Source organism: Maniola hyperantus, chromosome 4 (assembly GCF_902806685.2).
Source record: "Maniola hyperantus chromosome 4, iAphHyp1.2, whole genome shotgun sequence".
NCBI classification, from domain to species: domain Eukaryota; kingdom Metazoa; phylum Arthropoda; class Insecta; order Lepidoptera; family Nymphalidae; genus Maniola; species Maniola hyperantus.
Window position 1 is genome coordinate 9175869 of NC_048539.1, and position 26359 is coordinate 9202227.

Genomic DNA, 26359 nt, shown 5'->3' on the forward strand with positions numbered 1-26359 from the left:
TGCATTCTCATTTCCCACGGCTATAAATCATGAAATGGACATATGAGTGGTATTGATACGGATTTACAATAAAGTACTATGAACTTTCAAAATAATGATGTGGGCGTTCGCACCCCACAATGCCATGAAAACAAACATCTCGGGTGAGTTTGTGGGAATCCCGCATGGTGCAGCGTGTGCCCGCGAGTCGTGCGCGGCGGCACCCGCAGCCAGGCGCGAGGGCGCGCGCCAGGCCTCCGCCGGGGGAGTGGCGGCCGAGCGACGCTATTGGCTCCGTCTCCTCGTTACGCTATCGTCCTATGCGCCCGCCTCGTCCGATCTAATATCTCACTTCTGTACATATACTATGAAATAAAATAGCATTCTCACCGACACGCTCGCAGAGCTCGGTCAGAACAGTCATTGGTTCTAACTCTCCTTCGAGCGTCGTATTATGGTAATATAAATTGACCAACCGTAGAGCAAATTCGGTTAGTTCGTTAAAGTTGATTAAAGCCATTTAACCGGGACGGAGACGACGAAACGTACGGCGCGACGTCGATCCCGCGGCCTAGGCTAAACGAGCTTCAATTGTTTAATATCGGAGCCGATAATTCGATCGCGAGTCGGGCTCGCGCAGCCCGAGGGCCGAAGGAGCGGCAGGTAGCGGCGCAACGGAGCCGAGCGAGGTGGGCGCGGAGGTAGCGGGTGCGCACCCGCCCGCCGCCGACGGCTTCATGTACGTGTGCGGGGACGCCGGCGCCGGCCCGCGCTACGAGTGCGCTTTCGAGGGCGGCGGCATGGAGCAGCCGACTTTCGAGGAGCACATGTTCGGCGAGTTCAGCAAGGAGCGGCAGGTGCAGGTGGTGGTGGGCGCGGGCGGCGAGCTGCAATACCGCGACGAGCTGCCCGTGTTCGCGTCGGCGCAGCACCCCGACAAGCGCAAGGACGAGCCGCTGCTGCTGCAGGCCGCGGACGCGCCGCATCCACCGCAACACCCGCCGCCGACCCCCACCACCACCACCACCACGTCCAAGAAGAGTGACAAGAAGAAAGGCGACAACAACGGGATCAAGAAAAAGAAAACGAGGTCAGTTGAACTTTGCTTGACTTGATAACAAAACACTATTTTTCTTACAAAAAATTATAACTCTACAAGTCTTCACTAGGTCACCGTGCACCGTATTAGCACAAAGTTCCATTTGTTATTTAACTTCTACAGGCCGAGATGGAGGCTTCACTACAAAATAGATAACTAACGATGAAAGATCTTTGGAATAACTAGGTACAAGCAAAAGATCCCAACCCGCTGCAGCACTAAATATTTAACTTAATTCACATATTATATAGTCGTATCTATTTTAGTTCATTTAGTTCAAATTAATTATGTCATTTGAGCTAGGTCCCTAAATTACTATTTATTAAAATTCGATACCTTACGTCTACGCATTGTCTACGCAACAAGTCCTATGTCGCTACGAAGATGTAGACGGTTATGACTTTCTGGGCGTAGCACAAATTGCTACGTCAAGAAAGTTGTAGCACAATGCTTTACCGTAGACTTGAAAAGATACGAATAATAATGATGGCTATGTTATTCGTAGGCTCGGGGTATCAAAAATTCCCATTACTTACTTAAAAAGTACTTAGTTTAAAGTTTTTGAAGCTGTAACTTTAATTAAAATTTAAGTTTGTCAATAATAATAATCCTAATCCGAATAATATTATAAATGTGAAACTGATGTTTGGATGTTTGTTACTCAATCACGCAAAAACTACTGGACGGATTTGGCTGAAATTTGGAATAAGATAGATTATACCCTGGATGTGTGTGATATGTGTTAACATAGGTTACTTCTTATCTTAATTATTAATTCAATATCACTTGCTTTAACGGTGAAGGAAAACATCGTGAGGAAACCTGCATGCCTGAGAGTTCTCCATAATGTTCTAAAAGGTGTGTGAAGTCTACCAATCCGCACATGGCCAGCGTGGTGGAATATGTGAGCTGGCGATGGGTTGCTCATGATAATGACTTCTTATCCCGCTTGATTTCGAAAAACATAAATCCACGCGGACGAAGTCGCGGGCATCAGCTAGTAATTTCATAAAGCTAGGTAAATAACCTTTTTTGGTTCTTAGGTCCCTATTCAGGTGTAGGTACTTTAAATGGTGTTCTGCATCTATCACAAATTGAACATCGGATAATAATGCATGGCTCTCCCCATTGCATAACTAATGCGATGATTTTTAAAACGCGATAAGCGGCATATGGCCCTACATTCCATCACTATTCGTCCACTCACAGTACAAGCAAAATATGAATATACTAACTAGCTGATGCCCGCAACTTCGTCCGCGTGGAATTAGGTTTTTTTAAAAATCCCATGGGAACTCTTTGATTTTTTAGGATAAAAAGTAGTCTATGTCACTCTCCAGGTCTTTATCTATACCCATGCAAAAAACCACGTCAATCTGTTACAACTTGCACCGTTGTGACGTGATTGAAGGACAAACCACCAAACAAACACACTTTTGCATTTATAATAAGGGTACTGATATAATATATATACACAGCTCCGCTCCGCTCGTTTCTTCTCCGCACCAGTGGACAAGCAGCAAAAGAGGGTAAAATAGGGGTTGAAAGATTAAAGTAAAGCTGTATGAAGTACAAGAACAAGAAGTAATTATTCGACGTAGTCTCTTTTCTTTTCAACATGGCTCAACCACAGATACAGTGTTATAGTTTGCGTGCAGGACACGGCCTACTGTTTCTACTGGAAAAATATTATACCTCTAACACAGTAGGTACAGTTTCAAAGTACACAATGCTACATTATATTATAGGCTAAGTAAAATTAGCAATTCGTTTACTGGCAAATATGTACGTTTCAATAATATTCTCCCAGAAGACATTGTAAGTATCTCTCAACAAGTTCAAAATGACAAGAAAGCTTGGGAATGAGTTTCTTAACAACTCTAATAGTTCTAATTAGTTTAAGTGGTTTTGTGAAGTAATGATGATAAGAATACCCGGCTGAGTTTGTTGTGGGCTCTTCCCAAACCTGGGCACGTATCCCGTAGCTTTAGTTTTAAGTTTACGTAGGTAATTAATTTTATCTTTATATATAAAATTCAAAGTCCCGAATTTCATTGTAAAGAGTAGGTGTCCATTAAGAAACGATTTTTCGATATTCTATCCCTAAGTGGGGTAAATAGGGTATGTAAGTTTGTATGAAAGTCCGTAATTTTTCAAGTTATTTCCATAAAAAATTATATTTGGGTTTTCGGTTACAAAAGAAAAAATACAGAGGTACCTATTTCAGGGTTTTTGAAAGCTCTACCCCCACGCCATTTTTCTAAATTCCACCCGAGCGAAACCGGGGCGGGTGGGCTAGTTATTTTACAAAAATCCTACAACTGACAATCAAAAAGTGTACAATGTTACGTAATTTGAATAAATTATTTGACTTTGATTAAGTACATGACGTGTAAGAACGTGTAAAAATATCGGGCTGCAGCCAGGTCACCTTATGTTATGTTATATTTCATAAAAATCTTGATGTAAATAACATTAGAAATAATATTTCGTTTAATGTTTTCAAATGAATGCATAGGTAATTCTTGCACGGAATTGCCCCCTTCAATTTTATACTTTGGCACCCCGTCTTTTTAAAATAACTGTTATCAAAAATATTATCACCCTTCCTTGACTGTAGATGTATGACTGTATACATGTTAGATGGTAGATGCTGTAACAAAACACTTAGATGCAGGCGCCTTGGCCATTCAGCTCGAAATGCGTCATAGCGCTTAATTACCCGTATAACCACAGGGAGTCAATTGCCTTATCTTACATCAAGATATTATAGCCGGTAGGATCTTGTTTCTTCTGTGGAAGTCGAGTCTGTATGTCTATTTCTAATTTGTAACAGTGATGTTAGAACTTTAAAACTACATATTTCTACAGAAATCTGGAAAAAACACATACCTATTTGTTTCTAGAATGGGTCTACAAAACATCGAGTTTTATTAGTTAAATATTCAAATGAAAACCAAACGATAGTACGCAACAGGTCGAGATGGTAAGCGGGGTGGGGATGCCCCGCAATCCCCCCTCGCTAACCCGGTTCGGGATACCGCGGGTGACGTGTGGGACCCCGCCTCACATTCTGATTGCCATCTCGACCTGTCGCGTACATAGAGAGCACGCTTATTGAATTGACGTTTCATTAGTAATTCGGCCGTAAGTATTTCTATCTGCAAATTACCTAAACTAGGTATATTCACGCTAGATTTCATGAAGATCAACAATCATATTATTGACATACCTACTTAGATGTATCAAAATTTTGAAATATGGTAATTAATAATATACCACCACTATAAAATGCAAGTGCCACCAATTGGGAAGCAATTAGAGGTGGTCACGCGCGACGGGGGTGAATTTAGTTTCACGCTCAATCAATTTCTGCGCGTGCGCTGCGCCCGCAGCCATATTGCACGCGTCAGATGGTGGATGCACCGTATGATGATAAGAATTTATTTATTCCTGAATTTGTAATTATAACATCGGCAATAGTAGCTGTTCAAATAACATAAATGTACTCTCTAAAAATAAATAAAAATTCAGGGTGCGTTAGTCAGACTAATACCAGAGATAGGCTGCACTATTTTTCTTATTGAAATTTTTTAAACATTTTTGTCACCTACTTATAATGGGTGACTCAACATCGACTTTTAAGTTATATTTTTTATACCTACTCTTGCAATAGTTAATATTTATTTTTGTCCACAGAACAACATTCACAGCTTATCAGCTGGAGGAGCTTGAACGAGCGTTTGAGCGCGCCCCATATCCCGACGTCTTTGCCAGAGAAGAACTAGCTCTGAAGTTAAATCTCTCTGAATCACGAGTACAGGTAGGTATCCACCCAATACCTATCTAAGAAAGATATTCGTCTCCTTTATATTTCACTACTTTTGCCCGCGGCACATATTATGTTGGTAATTTATGCCCTTTATACTTCTAAATAAAGTAGCTTGCTTAGCTGATGGTGAAAAAATTATTAAAATCGGTTCAGTTGTTTCAGAGTTATCGATTACAAACAAACAATTCTTTCTTCTTTATAATAATTACTAACTGATGCCCGCGACTTCGTATGCGTGGATTTAGGTTTTTAAAATCCCGTGGAAACTCTGATTTCACTCACTCTCTGTCACTCTCCAGGACTTTAACTATACCCATGCAAAAAATCACGTTAATCGGTTGCTCCGTTGCGACGTGATTGAAGGACAAACCGACAAACAAACACACTTTCGCATTTATAATATGGGTACTGATTAGTACCTTCCTAGATAAACCTGAACTAAATCACTAAACATCTATTGCTGGCTTTTTTCACAGGTGTGGTTCCAAAATAGAAGAGCGAAATGGCGCAAACGAGAGCCACCCCGCAAGACTGGCTACATCGGATCCAGTTCACCAAGTTCGACCACACTAAGCGGCGGCTTCTCCGGCATCGCAGGCAACTTACCTACTTTCCCTCAAAACGGTTTGCCAGCCCCGGCGGATTCCTGGTCCTATCAACACTCATACGAGCTTTCTTCACATCATCTTCTGTCTTCGGGTAGCAGCGGATACCCTGGGTTCAATACTCAACCGGCCTATTCTTACACGACAGTGCTCAATGGACACGATGGTCAAATGTTCGCTCCACGGCACTCTTACGAATACGGCGAAGGCAGTCCACCTCCACTGGGAGTAAGAGATTATCCTATGATAGCAGCTCACTCGCCTCAGATGGAGTCACACGGGCACGATGAAAAACTAGATTATCGTACCCACGACCACGAGGATAAATATTCAGCGTGTGCGTTACAAGAGGAGCCTCCGCGGTATGCGCAGCCGCCTGAGGATTATGATAAATGTGGAATGGTCTCGCACGACAAACACTACGAAATCGACCGCCATTCTGACCTGTCCCAGCCTGTTGTGATCAAAATGGAGCCCAGTCCCGGTCAGCCGTACACGTCACTGCCCCCTTTTTTGAATTGAAATACTCCTTTTCGAAATTATCCTAATGGTCAGATCAATTTCGAAAAGGAGTATTGTAGTAATAAGTGCGTAATTATAATGATTTTTTTACTTAGGTTATAAGGTATGGAGAAAGTATGTATAGTCGGCGACAGGTTGACATGGCAATCGGGGTAAGAGGCGGAGGGACGCCCTGCACACCCGCACCGGGTTAGCGCGGGTGTGCGGGACGTTACCTCCCCAATTGCCATCTCGACCTGTTGCGTACTATATGTAGGTATGCTAGAAATAAACTTAATTTTAGGACTTAACACGATTATTATCATCAACGTATAGTTGAATAGTATAAATACTTATACATATAAAATAGTAGTTTTTTACTCGTGCATTCCTCGTGCCTTACTGTATTATAGAATTTAGCGTGTAAGTAAATATTATAATGTGTTGCCTTTACAATCCGGCAATATTTTCTGCCGGAAACTGTAAAGTAGCTACCTATATTTCAAATAATGTTAATGTAAATACAATTAGGTATGTATAGCATAATTAAGTATACTTATGCTTTGATTCCCAGCATAAAATGTTTTTACTGTAAAACTGGGGATGATGACTAGTTACCTACGTCAAAAATAAATTAGTTTTAGTAGGTAATTATTAAATAAGAGGGTCTTCCAGAATTCAAAAATTCCCCATTCGCTGCTAGTTTTTTTTTTTAAATTATCGATTTAACTGTCATATCTGTGTATTTCATACAAGCTTCCTTACTAAGCTAGCGTTTTGATGTTTGAAAGAAACATTACAAAGAAACATTGGTAATTGCTTGATAATCAGAGGCATATTAGAATTTTGAAAAAAAAAAAGAATTTTCAGTATACCTCCTGATCATGGTTTATCTTCTCCTTGAATAAGCATTTTAACATCATTATTAAGTTTCTTAGACAATTTTTTAAAAAATAATACCGTTTAAGAAATAATTTTCGCAACTAGCATGCTACGGAATCTTTTGCGTGCGAGTCTTCTGACACGCACTTGACTACGTAGTTTTTAAGACTTTTCCAGCTCGAAGGACGCAGTCGTAACTACTTAAAGTACGCGACAGGTTGAGATGGCAATCGGGAAGGGAACGCCCCGCACAGCCCCCGCGCTAACCCGGTGCGGTCGAGCGCGGGTGACACGCTGGTGTGCGGGGCGTTCCCGCCTCATATCCCGATTGTCATCTCGACCGTTCGCGGACTAGATAACTCTGTTTAAATAAATAACGCATTTTGTAAATATAATATAAGTATATTGGAGTGAATTATGTGCCAAATAAAATAAGATAAGTAAATTTATATAAAAATTGTTAAGTGAATACCTACCTATAGCTAGTAGCTTCTAATAGACAAATATTATTTGAAGAAATCTTTAGTTGATTGTAGGATAGTGTTTTGCATTTTGTCTGTAAATTATTTTAACGTCAGCGCTGTATTGTATTATTTTGCTATTATTAGGGTTTCGTACCTCAAAAGGAAAAAGGAACCCTTATAGGATCATTTTGTTGTCTGTCTGTCGTGTCTGTCAAGTAAAGCTATAGGGTACTTCCCGTTGACCTAGAATCATGAAAGACAGGTCTTACAGCACAAGTAAAGGAAAACATCCGAAAACCGTGAATTTATGGTTACATCACAATTTTTTTTTAATCAAAATGTGTCCACGAAAAAATTAATTTACTAAATCTAATGTTCTATATAAAAGAGTTAGCAATATGATGATACGGAAACCTTCGTACGCGAGTCCAACTCGCACTTGACCGGTTTTATTATAAAGTATCAAAGGCATGAAACGCCATGTTAATACTGCCCCCCGATTGTGTAAGAAAACCGTATTCATCGTCATCGTAATCGTCAAAAAATTCTACCCTTTGATTGGTTGATTCCCTGTTTACATTTTTTACAACCAATCAAAGGGCAGAATTGGTTGACGATTACGACAACGATGAATACGTTTTTATTACACAACTAGCTTATGCCCGCGACTTCGTCCGCGTGGACTACACAAATTTCGAACCCCTATATTAGGGGTTGAATTTTCAAAAATCCTTTCTTAGTGGATGTCTACGTCACAATAGCTATCTGCATGCCAAATTTCAGCCCGATCAGTCCAGTAGTTTGAGCTGTGCCTTGATAGATCAGTCAGTCAGTCAGTCACCTTTTCGTTTTTATATAATACTAGCTTATGCTCGCGACTTCGTCCGCGCGGACTACACAAATTTCAAAACCCTATTTCACCCCCTTAGGGGTTGAATTTTCAAAAATCCTTTCTTAGCGGATGCCTACATCATAATAGCTATCTGCATGCCAAATTTCAGCCCGATCCGTCCAGTAGTTTGAGCTATGCGTTGATAGATCAGTCAGTCAGTCAGTCAGTCAGTCAGTCACCTTTTCCTTTTATATATTTAGACTAGCTGATGCCCGCGTGGATTTACGTTTTTAACAATCCTGTGGGAACTCTTCAATTTTCCGGGATAAAAAGTAGCCTATGTCCTTCCCCGGGATGCAAGCTATCTCTGTACCAAATTTCGTCAAAATCGGTTGAACGGTTGAGCCGTGAAAAGCTAGCAGACAGACAGACAGACAGACACACTTTCGCATTTATAATATTAGTATGGCTTTAGATTGGGGGGCTGATCGCACATTACAGCCCAGCCAAGCCGCACGTGGCTAATTTTTAATTGAATTCGACACTCGTCCCATAAAGTGCAGGTGATCCGTGAGATATCTTTATAGGAAGGGACATCGCTCACGGCGACCTTTTGTAGCGAATCTTAAGGGCGTCCTTAACGGTCGCATCAAGCAGCTTGATCAAGCAAACGGCACTTTTCTCATATCTTGAACACTGTCCGATGTCGCGTCAAGCAAAAATATAACATCGCATTAATCACCGTCAACCGCGTAAATGCTTTACTCAAGCATCAAGTAAACTTTGCAAACGGTCAAAATGTTTGGCTCAAGCAAAAACCTACGTGCTTGACTATCTCGGAAGCTCTTAACGCTTTCTCTATAGTGACTTCGATCAATGCGATTTTTATAACCGTGGAGAAATCAAAGACGATTTGAATAATTAAGAATGAGGAGGTTTCCAGGCAACGTTCGAGAAAATTTTCATAGATGGCGCTGAATATATTACCACCACTAAAGACGAAAAATAATACCTATATCTATATCATAATTATATAATTTAAATCGGATGCGAAATTAATTAATTACTTCTATTATAGTTCACATATTTTGTGGGGAAGAAACGTAAGGAAAATTGCAGTGCACGCTAGCTCTTACTCTTCATCTATATCATTGATTGACACGACCTAAACATTAAAGCATAGATCATATAGATATAGGTATTATTTTTCCTCTATCGTGGCGACCTATGCGAAATATTCAAGAGACATCTATGAAAATTTTATTGAAGCTGTCCCTGAAACTTCCTCATTAAGCTTGCAAGTTGCAATATTTTACATAGGTACGAAATAGCTATTTAAAATGTATTGAAATGAGACGATGTACAACTGCAGGGTAACTCTACAGTGGAAATGTATTTAATTTTGCTTTTAGGTTAAAGCTACTTTTGAGAAAACGCATGACAACTTGTAAATTAAGTTTTTAAAAGCAATACGATAGAATAAGTATAAAGGATGTTTTGGAAAATAATAATAATTACTATGTGCTTATTTACATTTTTTATTTACACTTGTCCTATAGCATACATAAAAAATTAACTTTATACAATTTATAGATCTATCTACTTGTACCTTAATCCATACTAATATTATAAATGCGAAAGTGTGTCTGTCTGTCTGTCTGTCTGCTAGCTTTTCACGGCTCAACAGTTCAACCGATTTTGACGAAATTTGGTACAAATATAGCTTGCAGCCCGCGGAAGGACATAGGCTACTTTTTATCCCGGAAAAATTAAGAGTTCCCACAGGACTTTTAAAAACCTAAGTCCACGCGGACGAAGTCGCGGGCATCATCTAGTCTTAAATATTATGATCGTTAATCCAACTGCGCAGTATCTAAAAAAGAGATACAAACTTAACATAATATTATTATGAATAGTAAGGGCCTGCGCGCGCTAGAGGATTTTTTTAATTAATTGAATTTAATATTTATCTAATCGAAATAAGACATATATTTTAATGCGACGTTATTAATTAAACAACGCAACGGTGCTCCAGAGAAAACTGCGCTGCGATGCTCCGAGGTCAATCACCGAGCTTTGAAATGTATACCTTATTTCGATTGGATAGATATTAAATTCAATTGATTTAAAAATCCTCCGCCGTCCCGTCCTCCAGTGAACGCAGGCCATAACATGTGCCTTGGAAAAATATCCATATTATTCATAAAATAGTCATCAATTTTAAGACTATTTTTAAAAATCCAAATATACATTTGAAAATGGCTATATCTTTAAACTACCTTATGCTCGCGACTTTATCCGCGTGGACTACACAAATTTCAAACCCCTATTTCACCCCCTTAGGGGTTGAATTTTCAAAAATCCTTTCTTAGCGGATGCCTACGTCATAATAGCTATCTGCATGCCAAAAGCAAGATCCGTCCAGTAGTTTGATCTGTGCATTGATAGATCAGTCAGTCAGTCACCTTTTCATTTTATATACCTATTTAGATTAAGATTCGTCCTAAGCTGATCGCACTAAAAAGTAATGAAATTGAAAAACGCGTGCGGAATTTTTCAATAGATTTCAATACGATACATTGCAGAGGTATAGTACGCGACAGGTTGAAATGGCAATCGGGGAGGGAAGCCCCGCACACTCGCACAGCCCCCGCGCTAATCCGGTGCGGGCGAGCGCGGGTTTGCCACCCGATTGCCATCTCGGCCTGTCGCAGACTATATTTCGCGCTCTTTATAATTTTCTAGAGATGCAACGGGATTGCTAAAAACTTAAATACACGCGGACACGATTACAAGCGATAATATCTTAGTTAGTTTCGGTAGGTCAGGGGTTCGATCCCGGGCACGCACCTCTAACTTTCCGGAGATATGTGCGCTTCAACGGTGAAAGAAAATATCGTGAGCAAACCTGCATGCCTGAGCATTCTCCGTAATGTTTTCAAATGTGTGTGAAGTCTGGCAATTCGCCCTAAGCCAGCGGCCCTGACGGACTATGGCCTAGACCCTTCTCATTCTGAGAGGAGACCCGTGCTTAGTAGTGGACCGGTGATAGGTTGATTATGATGGCACGCAGACGAAGTCGCGGGCATCATCTAGTGTTTATATATTTTACGCAGTCGGTAAGTCACTCAGTTAGCACACTGTTTTAGTTTTTTATTGATAACTTGCGTATCGGCCTTGCCTCCGTCCAGCCTGTTCCATATTCCGTCCCCACTGAAATGATATTTCTTCTCTATCTCGTACAAGACCAGGCTTAATATCTGCCTGTCTGTCAGTATTCGACAGTTTATGTTATTATATGTGGCATCGAGTTCGATTTGACTGGATTCGTTAGGAGACATATCTCCTTTACGGAGTTTCAGTAAAAAGTTTACATATTGCTCTAACTCCAACCTGAAATAAAGTTTTAACATAGTAAGTACCTACTACTATATAGTCCGCGACATGTTGAGGTGGCAATCGGGGTATGAGGCGGGGGAACGCCCCACATAGCCGCACGTCACCCGCGCTCGCCCGCACCGGGTTAGCGCGGGGGCTGTGCGGGTGTGCGGGGCGTTCCCTCCCCGATTGCCATCTCAACGTGTCGCTTACTATACGTATCTAAGTACAGTACGCGGCAGAAAATGATGCACATCGGCCTTTAGAATGACATTTCGGCGTTGTATAGCGTTGTCTCTGTCAGTCATAGCTATAATATGGACGTTTTGTCGGTCTCTAAAAATCTCCTTCTAAAGGTCGATGTACATTATTTAGCCTATAAGGGACACTTGGTTGTCGTCAGGCGGGCGATCAGTGGCCCTACCGCGGTTGTTTGACAGCTACAATGTCACGATCGCAATCATCTCTGATTGGTTAATGCTCGCTCACTATTGGCCACAATGCATTGTTACAACAAGAATCGCACAAATTCAGCCAATCAGAACAATTGAGATTGTAATAATGATTGATGCAGGTTTTAGACAATCGCCCTGCAGTTCTACATTAAATTCTATATATCAATTACTAGTAAATATATTAACAGTAGGTATATCTAATTTAATCACCATGGCAGATTTTTTCGAATAAGGTCGGACCATTTAGGTAATATGACTGTATTATTACATATTATAGAGTGGTTATAATAACTAGCAGAAGTTCAAAGACCAGACAGATGGTTCATTATATTTTATCTATAGTCTATACTAATATTATAAAGAGGAAAGATTCGTTTCTTTGTAATCGTTATAATAACCTCTGAAACTAATGAACCGATTTTAAATAATTCTTTTACTAATAGAAAGTTACTTTATTCGGAAGTAATTCACCCGAAAGAAGTCGGGCAGATAAGCTGGTTTTTATTTGTAAGTAGTTTATTTAGTGCGTATCACTTGTCTGTGACGACGGACAAAACTCCGTCCTGTTTTACTACGGTTTTTCGACGTACCGCGTATCTACATCGCATCGTGTGCGGTTGCGGATGCAGTTCTAAGAGATAAATTTTTGTCCTTCGCGGACAATAGTCGGTCGTCTGCGTAGGCACTTAACTGCATCAATTTCAACGGATCAATAGTTAATGAACGGATTGAAATTCGTAAGGTCGACAGCTCAAACCCCGCTCGTTGCACAATTGGCGTACCAAATTTTAGCGCATTGGAAGAGAAAAGATTTTTTTTTCTTAAAGCACTTTATCAAAATCTGACCAAACAGAAAATGATATTTCTGTATTAAAATTATTAACACTTTTAAAATAATTCGTATTATCATACAAATATGTAATAATAGCTACTTACACAGGATATAACAGTATCTGGCAGTTATCGAATATAACATCGTCATCGAACTGTTTCTTCAACAAATGTATGTTCTCTCCTATAGCATTCAACGCTGTGTGTAGCCAATACTTGTGCCTTTTTAGTTTGTCCAAAACAGATTTATTAGATATCCCTCGTGCGTGAAGGGAAGTACTAATTAATATTGCAATATCTTTACTGCAAACTTTGTCCCCAAAACTACTTATGTACCTATAAAAAATGCCCGTACAATACAAAATATTAAAGTGCAGAAACACTACTAACGATTTTAGACTTATTTCATCGTTTAACCACAGAACACTTAATGTATCTTCCAGGTACAGAAGGATTGTTCAGCGGACATTTCAAAAATTAATAACTCTTTGTTACAAAGCAATACAGTGCAATTCAGCTCGCACAGCGCTGCAGTCTACCATTTAAACGCCTTTTACTATCGCGTAAACTCTCATCTGTATTGTCTCTCTCTCTCTCTCGCTCCTCTCTTTCTCTTTCTCCATTCTTTCTCTCCAGGCTAGAGCCGTCGAAGCGCACCGCCCCGCAGTCATTACGGCCATGACCATGTGAGACCTGCCTGATTAAACCTAGGCTAGTGCGCGAAGTGAATAAAAATCAGACACAGTATTGTGTAGTATAAAGGAAATGTTTATTTATTATAAATGTTTATTAAAGCAAACCTTTATTTTTCATCAACTGAGGTATAAAAAGTAAAAATTACAACGTAGAATACGAAAAAAAGAAAAATGTGGGGAAGTGGGCTTGTCTGTCAGTTGAAACATTTTAAGATAAATACTTACGTGTTAAACAATTTGTTTGAGGAAACTAAATGGTTGAGACTATAGCACTGTTTCTTGGCTGCTCGGATCTTGTTCAGGCGATTCATCATTTTGCGTTCATGCACAACCATGTAAAGGACCTGCAGAATAAATTGAAATTAAATATAATTTAACTAGCGCGACTTCGTCCGCGTGGATTTAGGTTTTTTTTTAATCCAGTGGAGACTTTTTGATTTTCCGTGATAAAAAGAAGCCTACGCCAGGTCTTTATTTATTTCTCTTTATTTACATATACAAAAAATCACGCCAATCCGTTGCTCTGTTGCGACGTGATTGAAGGACAAACCTACATACTTTTGCATTTATAATATTACAAGTGAAAGTACTGACAAGGCTAACATAACCAGGGGTTTATATGTCCTACTTATGGACAATGTTAAACTAACCAGCTTGTTGGAAAGCCTAGAGACGAAAGCTCTCTTTGTTTGTTCTTTCAAACTTTATAAGAGTATTCTGACTTCTGAAAAGCTGTTACGCCTTATTTCACTCTTTTTTCTATAACCGCATCGTACGCCACCGTAAGCGATTTCACTCTCAACACCTGGTTGCTTGATGTACTTCGACTACCTGTTGTGCCAGATATTTTTTCCACGTACATGCAAACTATGGAACCAGCTCCCTTCGGCGGTGCCCAATAGATTCTGGGGTTACCCCAACATGGGGTTATTCTAGGGGAGAGTCTAGGAAGAACCAACAAATTCCTGAAAAGTCGACAGCGCATTGGCGGTTCCTCTGGTGCTGCAAATGTTTATGGACGGCGGTAATCATTTAACATCAGATGAAGCGCTTGATCGTTTGCTCGTTATTTATATATATTAAAAAAACAAAGAAATTTGGCGTTTTGCTGAACTCTCTTTGTGCCGACACCTTGCATTAATGAAACGAAAATTAACATTTATAATAAAAATCATACTTACTCTAGGATTCGTTGATAGAACTTTGTATTCCTTCACGTTAGACAGTTGTTCCAGACGCTCTTGCACAGTTTTTGGACGCATGCAATACACTCTGAAACAGTGCTGTTGAGCATCATCCGAGATGTTGTATTGCTAAAAAATAAAATATAAATAGTACTGATGAATATGTGTACAGTGCGACAAGGCTCTCTTGGCACTTGGATGACATTGACAGGGGGGCGCTGTTGGAGAACAAAGGCTTAGAATATTCAAACAAGAACAAAGGGGACGCTTGACGTTAGTTCCGATTTTGGCCACGCGCCAAGATAGCCTTGTCGCACTCTGTTCTTTACGCCTTGAAGACAACCTAAACGTAAGCAGGATTCCATTTTTGAAAATGAACCGATAAAAGGTTTTTGTTGTCTGTAGGTACGCACACGGCACAACAGACGGAAACGTTTAACTGCGGAAACCAGCCCAGAGCAAAGAAAGAAAGAAAGGTTTTTGTCATTATCATGCTTGAGCTTTCCATAATCTCTATGGCACTAAATACTTGGTACCTCATCTCCATCTCTCGCAGCTCAATAAACGACGTAGACTTCCACACGTCACGGTCTTGCACTGTCTGAATATAGCGGCGATGGAGAGAGCTATAGCTTGGTGTTTCTCTATGTGATTATCAAGTGCATCATACCGTTAATAAATTTCTGATTTCTAAAATGGCTTGGTAATTATTCTTCAGGATTGCAGGTTCAGATCTAACAACCTCTCTGATGTCCACGCCACCCAGAGCTTCAACATTCTCCAATATAAGTTTAGTGTTCACAGGGTCTGATGATATTATGAAGCCATTCCTTCTTATAGTTTCTTTGTTGAATTTTATATCGTTTTCAGCAATATTCAATGCTTCTTTGATGTCACACATAGGCCTGTGTTTTAATGGGAGGTAATTTTTACAGTAGTTTTTGAATTCATCTGTTGTTATGCACAACCTCCATTGTAAATATCTCTCTAGGACACTCATCCGTACAGTTACTGAAACAACCTAATCGTTTAAGCCCCAACTTAAACGTTTAAGCTCTAAATTACAGAAGACCGGCCGAGATGGCCGGCGCATATTATATGGCGAGGCACAGCATAGATTATTTTTCACTGTCAAACCATTATTGACTATACTTAGACTACACCATATCCGCGGCAAGAAGTTAGTAGGTATAGCGCTCTCTATGTTATGTAATCCCATATAAATTATAGAGGCAAAAATCTCACTGGGCGTTACCATTTTGAGTCACAAACATGTTATCAAAAAACATATTCAAATTTAATTTCGAAATTCAATTCGAAAATGTTTTCAATAAACATTTGAAATTCAATTAAAAACAGTTTAATTAGTGATTGGTCGGTGCCTCAAAATAGCGCCGTCTGAGATTTTTGCATCTATCATTTGTATGGGATTACGTATGTAACAGAGAAAGCGCTGTACTATCTTTTTTCCTCAGATAGGATAAAATAATTGACAAATCAATTGACACAACTATGAGATGTCAAAAGTAAAAGGTTAGTTTGGACAGCTGACTTTTTAGTAGTAGATGTTCTACTGTATATCTCATGTCTCTGTACCAAAGGTCAAAATCGGTTAAACAAAGGATCATGAAATTGTATCGTAGACAGATAGACATACTTTTGCATTTATAATATTAGTAGGGGATCAGACTATGCACAACTTAACCAAAATGTGTACTGCACAATGTACCTACGTATGTATTGCATAAGGCCAAATTAAGTGCCCCAGTTGGCCCAGCAAATTAACTGTACACACAATTGTGTTTAAGGCAGTTATACTTTAAGGAATTGCACTAGCCAATAAATTCATGAATAATATTAAACCTATGTAATACATATATAATTTTTACAATGTTATGTTGTTACCTACAAATATTTGTATCAGTATCTTGAAAATTGTTTAAATCATGACACTCTTTTGGCCACTCATGAAAATATTCATGTAATAATTCCTCCAATTTTGCATCATCTCTTAGTAGGCCTTCTTTTTTTAATTGAGAAATTGTTCTTGATTTAACTAATGTATGGTACCTAAAATAAAATAAAATCGGTCAAGCGTGAGTCAAACTAGCACACGAATGATTCCATACCATCATGTGATGTAACTACTCTTTCAGTTCATTTTCAAAATTCCTTTCAAATTCCTATACTTATGCTATAGAATTAGAAACATGTCTTTTATGTTTTATGATTTGCTGACTTTATAGACATTAAAATTTACATGTACCTTATTATGTGTTTAGGCAGTATAATTGAGAAGTCACATTCTTTTAATATCTCTCCATAGTTATCCATAGTTATGGGATTCATACAGAAAATATGTGGTTCAAGACAAGCATCTTCTGCAGAGATACCAAATTTGCTTAGTACCTGCAGCGTACACTGTAAGCTTTCATCACTCAATCTTATAACTTTGGGATGTTTTTTTTCAAGTTGTGATAAGATATTATCTGGTATAGTGCCTGAAACAACATTTTAACGTAAAAAAATCAATCCATTAGCTTAACATGGCAAGTATTAAGGCAAAATTATATTAACTACAACTGCTTTTACTAGTGCTACACCAGCACAACGCACTTCGGCAGTGTCACATAGAATAATCTAGCCACAGGGGGATGGTTAAAAAAACCCAGCCAAGTGAGAGTCAGACTCGCGCACCGAGGGTTCCATATTACCGTCGTATTTTTTCGCCATTTTCCTTGTTTCTTTTTGAGGTACGGAACCCTAAAAACTACTGTAGAGAAAACAATGACTTGTAATCCGTATGAAGATCTACACACAAGGAGGGTAGTTCCAAATCGTAGACTGAATATACAGTAGAGCATGTTCCAAATAAATATTAAGCAGCAATTTGTTTTTACTTACAACTTGATGTTGAGTTTTATAATAATAAAATAATAATATTATTTATTTCAGGCAAACTGTACCCATATTATTACAGAGGTCAAATATAAAATATTAAAATTTAGATTCTAAGGTAAAAAATTAATATTTGTTTGGTGTACTATCATACTCTGGTGTCTTTGGTGTTTTTATACTTTTTCACATCTACATAGAACATGATTTTTGTTTAACGTTGCCCTTTTTAATTAGTAATACATAAATACTAAAACTAATAATGCAAAGTTCAACGGGATAAAAAGTTTAAATGATTAAAACATGATATGGAATACTAAAAATAGTAGGTAAATACGTACCGATTACTCTATTATATAGGCTTATGAATGGTACACCACGGCAATATTGACGATAATGTTTTATTACAGTTTTACGAGATGCAATGCCGATGTGTGCTGATTTTTGAAGAGTTTGTATAATTTGTACGAGATACATGTTACTTTTACGCTTATTATTTTTGTAGTTAAAAAATCTCACATAATTCTTTGTAGTTCCGTAAAGATTTGCACTATTTATATTTTTTTGCTTAATAGTTTTATTTATTTATTTAAAAAAGATTTTGTTTGTTTACAAAATAGAAATCACATGAAAATTGATAGATTTTTAAATTTATTTTACGGCCCTGGATATCAGTTCTTTAGGCTTTGATAGAAAATTAGAAACCACAGACCATTGAGAAATCTATAATCTATTGTCTATATTCTCTTCACAGCGTAGATAGAGGAATAAAGATAGATACAGGAATGTTTGCTTTCTCATTCACACTAAAAAGAGAGCACCGATAAAGTTACTAATGTGATAAACAGAGACGCAGCTAACCTATTTTTTTGTTCTTTATCGTGTAACCGATTTTTTTCAAGAATACATACAAGGAATGCAACTTTAGTTGCAAAACAAACAGAATTCGTGGCGTCATTGTATTTCTCATTAGTTAGGTATTTACTTGTTTTCACATAAAAAACGTTTAATACAAATATTGGTTAGTACAAATATTGACTACTAAACAATGGTAATAATTGTCGTGTTATTCATCGTTACGTCGCTATCTCATACGCGGTAACACAGTACCACAGTACTTTAATCTACCTTTTTTACTCAATCTACGCTTCACAGATATTGTGTTTTTTTAGCTGCTGGTTTTACGGCTCTGGATTCTAGTCTTTTTGAGCCTTTTTAATCTAGCCTTTGTTCTTCAACAGCGCCCCCCGGCCCCCTGTCAATGTTATTCAAGTGCCAAGAGAGCCTTGTCTCGTGCTCACAGCCCAATGCCCATTGTAATAATTTTTTAAGTTGTTACTTAAAAGGCTACTTAGTTTAAAAATATTTAATTAAAAGTTTTATGTCAGTATTATTATGTCTACTCAGAATAATGAAAAATTGATAAAATCTAATAAATAATTTGTTAGTAGAGTCGAGCGGCATACCCACAAAATAAGTTGCTACAAGGCTAGTTTCCCTTGTGGTAGGTTTTTGCAGAATGCAATTTGCAAAATATCAAGTTTTAATCACAGTTTTAATTATTTCGTTGGTGTAACGGTAAGTGTTCAATTTCAGTAGAAATAATATACTCCAGATATTATAAATATTATTTATATGTACTTTTACATTTATAATGCTAAGCTGCTGTGAGCTTTTAACTTTTTTGGAACTTACATTGAATTCAACATGATTTGATGAGTAAATAAATAATACCTAATACAATACTTTTAAAAGTATATAGGTATGCTCCGTGAATACTTCCTATATTCACAATAAATAAATCTATTTCAGATGGATTGGAGTTCAGTTTGTAACCAATTCAAACAAACTTGGCTTACAACTCTTCTTAGTTTGATTTTATTCTCTGGAGTTACTTACTTTTTGATATGGTCCGAGGTAAGAATGTCATGAATACAAAATAGTGTAGTAGCACAGAATACTTAATGGTACCTTGCAGGTATAAGCATGAGCTAACTCTGCGAAGATGTTTAAATAAATAGCAATAAACTCTTATCTCTCTCTTATAAGACTTACTTGAGAACCATCGAAGAGGCAGTCACATTTCTGAGGTCACGTGACCAAGTGAGCCTGGCATGTTAGTATTCAAGAAATACACATTTCAGGGTCAAACAATCCAAAGCAACCTCATCTTGGAAGAACTTGTTTCTGCTGCGGAGAGTATAGATGTGCATGCAGGAGATGAAGCAGAACGATATGAAGGCCGTGTTGTGCACATTGTAGGCCCCTTGAGGGTCTTGGAGCCAATCTCAGAGCCTGACTATAACATTCACGTCCAAGCTGTGAAGTTGAGGAGAAGAGTGCAAATGTACCAATGGATAGAGGAAACTACGTAAGGGATTATGCTTTTTAAAATGATGATTTTTTAAATTTGTGCACATGTTTGTGCATTACGAAACACCTGCAATAATTTAGATAAAATGTGTTGTGTTGTGTTTCAACTCTAAAAATCATGTATTATGAAATGTCAAACTTAATATTTTCTTATCAGACTCCCGCACCAAGTGTTCTGTACTCGGGTATTTTAGACATTTTGCATGATGAATCAAAAACTATTATTTATAAAAAATAAATAAAAATCTATTTTAGAATGTACAGGTAAAGCCCTTTCATATGATACCCCACTTGGTGTAGTTATCTTCAATTGAAAGTTGAAAATACTAATTATTTGTTCATGAACATATTTGTTTTTTGGTGATGTAACCACAAATTCACGGTTTTCGGATTTATACCTTTGCTTGTGCTATAAGACCTACCTACCTACCAAATTTTATGATTCTAGGTCAATGGGAAGTACCCTATAGGTTTTCTTGACAGACACGACAGACAGACAACGAAGTGATCCTATAAAGGTTCCTTTTTTCCTTTTGAGGTACGGAACCCTAAAAACATCGAAAAAAAACCTCATAAATCTTTTTTTACACTTAATAAACAGTGAAACAGAAAATTTCTTAAGTGAGCCAGCTGAAGAATCTCAGAAAACATATTGGTACCATAAGGACTGGAGAGACTATGTGGTGGAGTCGTCCTTATTTTACATCAGGCCAGGCCACCATAATCCAACCTCTTTGCCGATGTTTAGTGAAACACATGTAGCAGATAATGTCAAAATTGGATGGATGCATTTAGGTAAGGTAAAGTGTTTTATAATGAAGAAACTGTAAATAAAATCTACAGTCAAACATCTGTCTGAAAAGTCAATAATGTATTGATTATTATTTATTACTAAAGATTCTTTGTTCGCATGGGATTTAGTTTTTCTTTAAATCCTGTGGGAACTCTATGATTTCCCAGCATCAAAAGTAACCTTTGTCCATCTCCGGACGCAAGCTATCTCTATATCTAATTTTCGTCAAAATCGGTTAAGCAGATGAGCTCTGAAAAGGTCACAGACAGACAAGGGGCTAATCCTTCAAATACAATTTGAATAAGAAAACGAGATTTCGACTCTTAGATTGTACAGTTTTTATCAGATGTTAGTGATAATGACCAGTGGCCCTACCGCGGTTGTTTGACAGGTACAATGTCACGATCGCAATCATCTCTGATTGGATGCTCGCTCACTATTTATTGGCCACACGCACAAATTTAGCCAATCAGAACAATTGAGATTGTAATAATGATTGATGCAGGTTTTAGACAATCGCCCTACCGGTCTTATGCCATAACTTGATCTCCGAGCTACAGAGTTAGTTGAGACCCAGTTAACAACTTGGGTCAATGTTGCGTAACAGTACTGTTGCAATCAATTGATGTGTATTGTCAGCTAAACTACATCATCATCATCATCATCATCATCATCATCGTCGTCGAATGATAGACGTCCAGTGTCCACTGCTAAGCATAGGTCTCTTGTGGGTACTTCCACACGCCAGAATCTAGCGGCTCCCTATGATTCATTTGATGTCGCTTATTCACCTAGTGGGAGTCTTCCAACGCTGCGCTTTCCGGTGCATTCTAGGATCATGTGTCTCATCGTCTTTATTAATTCACAAGTTTTATTTTCCTTTTTTTACAGGCTTAGATGTAAAAAGGAAGGTAAATGACTATTATGAAATCTGGTCAGACACAAGACCTGACCGCAGTGATATAAAACTACATTCCGGCTTCTATTATCATGGGAACAGCGCACTGGAACATGAAATAGGTGATCTTCGAATTCATTTCTCTTATGCAGGACGAGAGGATGACATTGTAAGTCTATGTTTGTCCCCCTTCGCTTTTGTACTAAAATTATGACTACCTTTCCTTTTTGAGTGAGCAATGTATCCTCTTACTCAAATTTTGTTAAACTGCAGAGTGATTTATTATATAACCTTGCATGCCATGAACTCTGAAAGAATAGGTTATATAAAAAAGGAAAAGAAGGCTTAGGAGAAAGACACATCTGCAAAGCCGAGGTGCGGCCGCATCTTTCTTAGTAATAATTCAAATAAAGAGTCGTCTGTTATGCCGCGTGGCAAGCCGAAGCGCGCATTATGTAAGCGGCCGCAGCTTACAGGGTAGATGGAAATAGACGAAGACGTTTTCGAATTAACTAACTTTATTCTAAACTTCTTTGAACTACTTCCCTAGCTTACGTTAGTGTGATCTTCTTCGCTCTGGGCTGGTTTCCGCACTTAAACGTTTCCGTCTGTTGTGCGTACGTTAGTGTGATGTTCACAGTACTAATAAAAATTTAATTAACTACACCTTAGCTCTTACACTTTAAGCATGAATACAATAATCTTGATGTTATGGTTCGGCAACACGTACAGCGTACATGCGGAATGGCGGTGCTGCTTTCGTGGTCGTTATGCCGGCGTGTGCAAAGTTGAAGTCGTGCTGCGTCGGCGAATTTCTCACGAAATGCGTAGATTTATGTAATTCCTCTGATAGAGCAGGGGTTCTCATGATAATGCCGTTGGAATACTTAACTCGTGACCAAGTGCGGCGCGTGTCCTCCTTTTCAATATAATATTGTAATATCAAAGTACATAACGCTGAGATTAGAGGTAGTTATCAAAAAGACTCCGTTCCGTCTGTTTGCGATGGCCCTTATAGGTGTTTCTAAATTTCATTTACAGTACACAGCAGTGGGTGTGGTTGAGAGGGGTGTGCTTCAACCGTACAGTCCAGAGAAATTTCCAACAGCAGACCCCTTGTCATTAATGAGAAAGGGCTCTTACAGTCTCAAGCAGTTGTATGATTTGGAGAAAAGTGTTGCTAATACACATACATGGAAATACCGGATGCTGGGATTTGTACAAGTTTTCGCATCTGCCATGACACTTCATCCCGAATGGCTGACTCTTTGTAAGTAGTGTTACTTTGAAACAGCAATATTGCTCCAGCCTCTATGTTTATTGAAGTGAAAACATCTTTAGGCGTATTAGGCGATTTTGAAATGAGTAAAAAATTCAAGGTCACGTCACCGACATGCTAAATGTTAATGGTGCCGATAGACTAACTAATATGGCGTAATGCATTGCGTAAGTGTGCGTGCATGTCGGACAAATCAGTCACGAGCAAGCGCTCGCAAACGCACACATTTACTTTACCTTACTGATACCGTAATAAGTCGTATGACTTAAACACAAGCATGAGCCACTCGCCCTCGTGAAATGCAAAAACTATACTTAATATGTTTATCTGTAGCACCATCCGAATTTGGCTGACTTATTACACTTTTTGGATTTAATGATTGACCTAAATAATATCTACAAGCAGCTACAATTTTTGTATTATTTTACAGTTATGCAGTGCCGCTGGATTTCAAGCAATTTAAGCAGGTGCACAAGACTTTGGATCAACTTAATCCTATCATTTTCGTATACACTATTCATTATATCTATACCATGGTAAGTAAAGCAGGTTGACTATTTTTTAAGAGGTATTTATTAATCGTGCTAATAATTTATATAAAACTAGATGATACCCGCGACTTTCTCCGCGTGAATTTTGGGTTTTTAAAAATTCAGTGGGAACTCCGATTTTGTGGGATAAGAATCAGCCTAGTCTTAGGGATGCAGGCCATCGCTGTACCAATTTTTTAATCGGTGAAATAGAGGGCCGTGAGGAGGTAATAGACAGACAGACACTTTCGCATTTACAGTATGTATGGATTTTTACTAATATATTGCGCACATTTTTTTTTTAATAAATCTACAAGTAAACGATGATAGCCTAGTGGTTAAGACAGCTGCCTCCTATTCAGGAGGGCGGAGGTTCGATCCCGGATACGCACCTCTTCGGAGTTGTGTTTTAAGCAATTAAATATCACGAGGAAAACATCGTGAGGAAACCTGAAAACTCTACCTCTACCATAACGTTCTTAAAGGTCTGTAAAATCTGCACTTGGCCAGCATAGTGGACTATCGCCTAAACTGTTCTCATTCTGAAGAGACCTGTAGTTGTTGATAATGATGATAAATCTACTTCAGCTAAAATTCAGACTACAAATAAAATCAGTACCTACCCTTATTATAAATTAACATTAATTCACTATCAATACTGATAGTAATTTTGAATAGTATTTATCGCTGTAAGTGATAGATACTTGTTAAAAAAAATGCGAAAGTGTTTGTTTGTTGGTTTGTCCTTCAATCACGTCGCAATGTTGCAACGGATTGACGTCATTTTTTGCATGGGTATAGATAAAGACATGGAGAGGCTACTTCTTATCCCGGAAAATCAAAGAGTTCCCACGGGATTTTTAAAAACCTACTTCCACGTGGACGAAGTCGCGGGCATCAGCTAGTATCGTTTATATTTCCAGGTTGTTCCACAAGCCATCGTTTGGTGTTCTGATACTCGGCGGCGCAACACTGCCCATACTGCACTACTCCACACTATTCAGTCGAGACATGGCCGAATCAACAAGATACACGCGCTGGGAGGATCGTTGACCCATACACATTACTACTTGTAGGTGGAAATTGCTCAAAATGGTTGTTTGATATAATAGTAGCTGATGCCCACGACTTCACTCACGTGGATTTAGGTTTTTATAATTCCGCGGGAACTCTGATTTTCCGGGATAAAAGTAGCCTATGTCACGTTCCAGGTATATCCATGCAGTCTTCACTATATCCATGCAAAAAATCACGCCGATTCGTCGTGCGGCGTGATTCAAGGACAAACCACAGTTTCGCATTTAAAATAAGGCTAGTTATGGCTTGGGTTATAACTTGTGAGACATTTACACAAATTAAGTTTACATCGTACATACATAAATTAAGTAATATACAGACAGACAGCAGAGTGACATCAAAAGGCTCCAAACCTTAAAAACAGTCTTTTTATATAATTTATATAATATAATATATTAGTAAAATAAATAATCACACAAATATTTATATGAATTAAAATATATTTAATTTAAATTCATTTATTTTTATTGATTAATTAATTTTAATGTTTATTCTAGTCATAATTAAGATTTAAATAACTACTTACTTAATTAAAAGGACAAAATTTAGCATTTCCTAGCTTCTACAACAAACATAAATAACTAATACTTATGCAATACAAATTAATGAGTAATATTATAAATGGGAATATACATGGTAGTAGGTTGGTTACGTAATAATATAAAGATCATGTACAATCTTGCAAGTAAATTAAATTGTTTTTTCAATACAATTTTTGTCATAAATGGTATAATTATTATGTAAACAACAAACATTGAATTATTATTATTTTATACAGATTGGTTTGTTGAGTGTATATAAATAAGGTACAATATTTAAACAATAGGTACACTTATTTAATAACATTATAATTAACTTGTTTTATTTTAACCTAAAGAGATCACTGGATTTATGTTAAAATAAAATCACCCAGACTTATTTAATTTATAAAATTGAATATAAGTCCCGCAAATTGCTAATGAGCGTGTTTATAAATTGTAATTTGCGTAATTGTTTTAGTGACGTTAGCACTAGACTGAAGTTTCAGGCTAATAGTATATTTTTTATTTAGGTTGACATCAAAATGACGTCATTTCGATGTTAATGCGACATGGTTCCAGCGCAATAGCAATTTGCAGGACTTATAGTAAATTATTTTGTTACTTAAAACAATTGTGATCATTAAATAAAGTTTAGTAAATCAGTGGTCTTATTGTCCATTTTAAAAGTAACTAATCACAATGGACTGCCAGTTCATATTGCATTTTCATTCCTCCAGTGCCACCATAGAACCCATTGGTGATGCTTATGGATTATAGCTAAGAACACTCTCTTATAACACCCCTCTTTTTGGGTTGGGGGTTAATAAATAAATACTAGTACAAAGTAGGTACTTTTTAATTCCGTGATGGCGAGTGTGTTCTTTGACAGGTGCCATCCTTTTCCACACAGAGCATTATAAAAGGGATAGCAAAGCAATTTATTTAGACCTTTAGTTAAGAGATTGTGTACAACAATAGAAACATCATTAAATGATCACATTATGTGATATAGATAAGCTCCCCAATTGTGTAAGAAAAACGTACATCGTTATCATAATCGTTAGCAAATTCTGTGCCGTGATTGGCTGTGAAAAAATGTAAATAGCGTATCAACCAATCAAAGGGCAGTTGCTGATGATAAGGATGAAAACGTTTTTCTTACACAATCGGGGGCAAGGTTATATATGTTAAAATAATCAGTAAAAAAGCCCTCTACAGAGTCCCACCAGAGCTGCTCATGGAACCCAAATAATTAT

The 26359-nt window shown here is 37.9% G+C and overlaps 3 protein-coding genes across 4 annotated transcripts; 2 read left to right on the forward strand and 1 right to left on the reverse strand.

Moving 5' to 3' along the window:
- Window positions 1–360: 360 nt before the first annotated feature.
- Window positions 361–9716, forward strand: repo (reversed polarity). The gene is made up of 3 exons (XM_034968036.2): window positions 361–1069; window positions 4778–4901; window positions 5387–9716. Exons 1-3 carry the CDS (start codon window positions 717–719, stop codon window positions 6035–6037), a joined length of 1128 nt encoding a protein of 375 aa, XP_034823927.1. The 5' UTR covers window positions 361–716; the 3' UTR covers window positions 6038–9716.
- LOC117981824 (transcription termination factor 5, mitochondrial-like) lies at window positions 9717–18281 on the reverse strand. The gene is made up of 8 exons (XM_034968032.2): window positions 17974–18281; window positions 17004–17238; window positions 16647–16807; window positions 15408–15748; window positions 14735–14866; window positions 13779–13897; window positions 12964–13194; window positions 9717–11587 (listed from the first exon to the last, which is right to left on the reverse strand). Exons 1-8 carry the CDS (start codon window positions 18107–18109, stop codon window positions 11323–11325), a joined length of 1620 nt encoding a protein of 539 aa, XP_034823923.1. The 5' UTR covers window positions 18110–18281; the 3' UTR covers window positions 9717–11322.
- A 694-nt stretch (window positions 18282–18975) lies between these two features.
- Tmem43 (Transmembrane protein 43) lies at window positions 18976–25767 on the forward strand. Of its 2 annotated transcripts, XM_069498345.1 has the most exons (9): window positions 18976–19210; window positions 19445–19549; window positions 19777–20003; window positions 20607–20800; window positions 21690–21865; window positions 22738–22966; window positions 23406–23511; window positions 24429–24577; window positions 24717–25767. In XM_069498345.1, the coding sequence occupies exons 2-8, from the start codon at window positions 19445–19447 to the stop codon at window positions 24556–24558; spliced, it is 1167 nt and encodes a 388-aa protein (XP_069354446.1). In that variant the 5' UTR covers window positions 18976–19210; the 3' UTR covers window positions 24559–24577; window positions 24717–25767. The 2 variants fall into 2 exon arrangements, with proteins under 2 accessions (XP_069354446.1, XP_034823926.1); XM_034968035.2 differs by having other exon boundaries at window positions 24429–25767.
- Window positions 25768–26359: the final 592 nt, after the last annotated feature.

Excerpts from the sequence above, each read along its gene's own strand:
- repo (XM_034968036.2), top strand. The coding sequence starts at position 717 with ATGTACGTGTGCGGGGACGCCGGCGCCGGCCCGCGCTACGAGTGCGCT. Across the intron at positions 1,070-4,777 it reads ATCAAGAAAAAGAAAACGAG|AACAACATTCACAGCTTATC; the intron begins GTCAGTTGAACT and ends TTTTGTCCACAG. Across the intron at positions 4,902-5,386 it reads TCTCTGAATCACGAGTACAG|GTGTGGTTCCAAAATAGAAG; the intron begins GTAGGTATCCAC and ends CTTTTTTCACAG.
- LOC117981824 (XM_034968032.2), bottom strand. The coding sequence starts at position 18,109 with ATGTATCTCGTACAAATTATACAAACTCTTCAAAAATCAGCACACATC. Across the intron at positions 17,239-17,973 it reads CCTATATAATAGAGTAATCG|GCACTATACCAGATAATATC; the intron begins GTACGTATTTAC and ends ATGTTGTTTCAG. Across the intron at positions 14,867-15,407 it reads AAATCAGAAATTTATTAACG|CAATACAACATCTCGGATGA; the intron begins GTATGATGCACT and ends TTTATTTTTTAG.
- Tmem43 (XM_034968035.2), top strand. The coding sequence starts at position 19,445 with ATGGATTGGAGTTCAGTTTGTAACCAATTCAAACAAACTTGGCTTACA. Across the intron at positions 19,550-19,776 it reads ACTTTTTGATATGGTCCGAG|GGTCAAACAATCCAAAGCAA; the intron begins GTAAGAATGTCA and ends TACACATTTCAG. Across the intron at positions 23,512-24,428 it reads TTCATTATATCTATACCATG|GTTGTTCCACAAGCCATCGT; the intron begins GTAAGTAAAGCA and ends TTATATTTCCAG.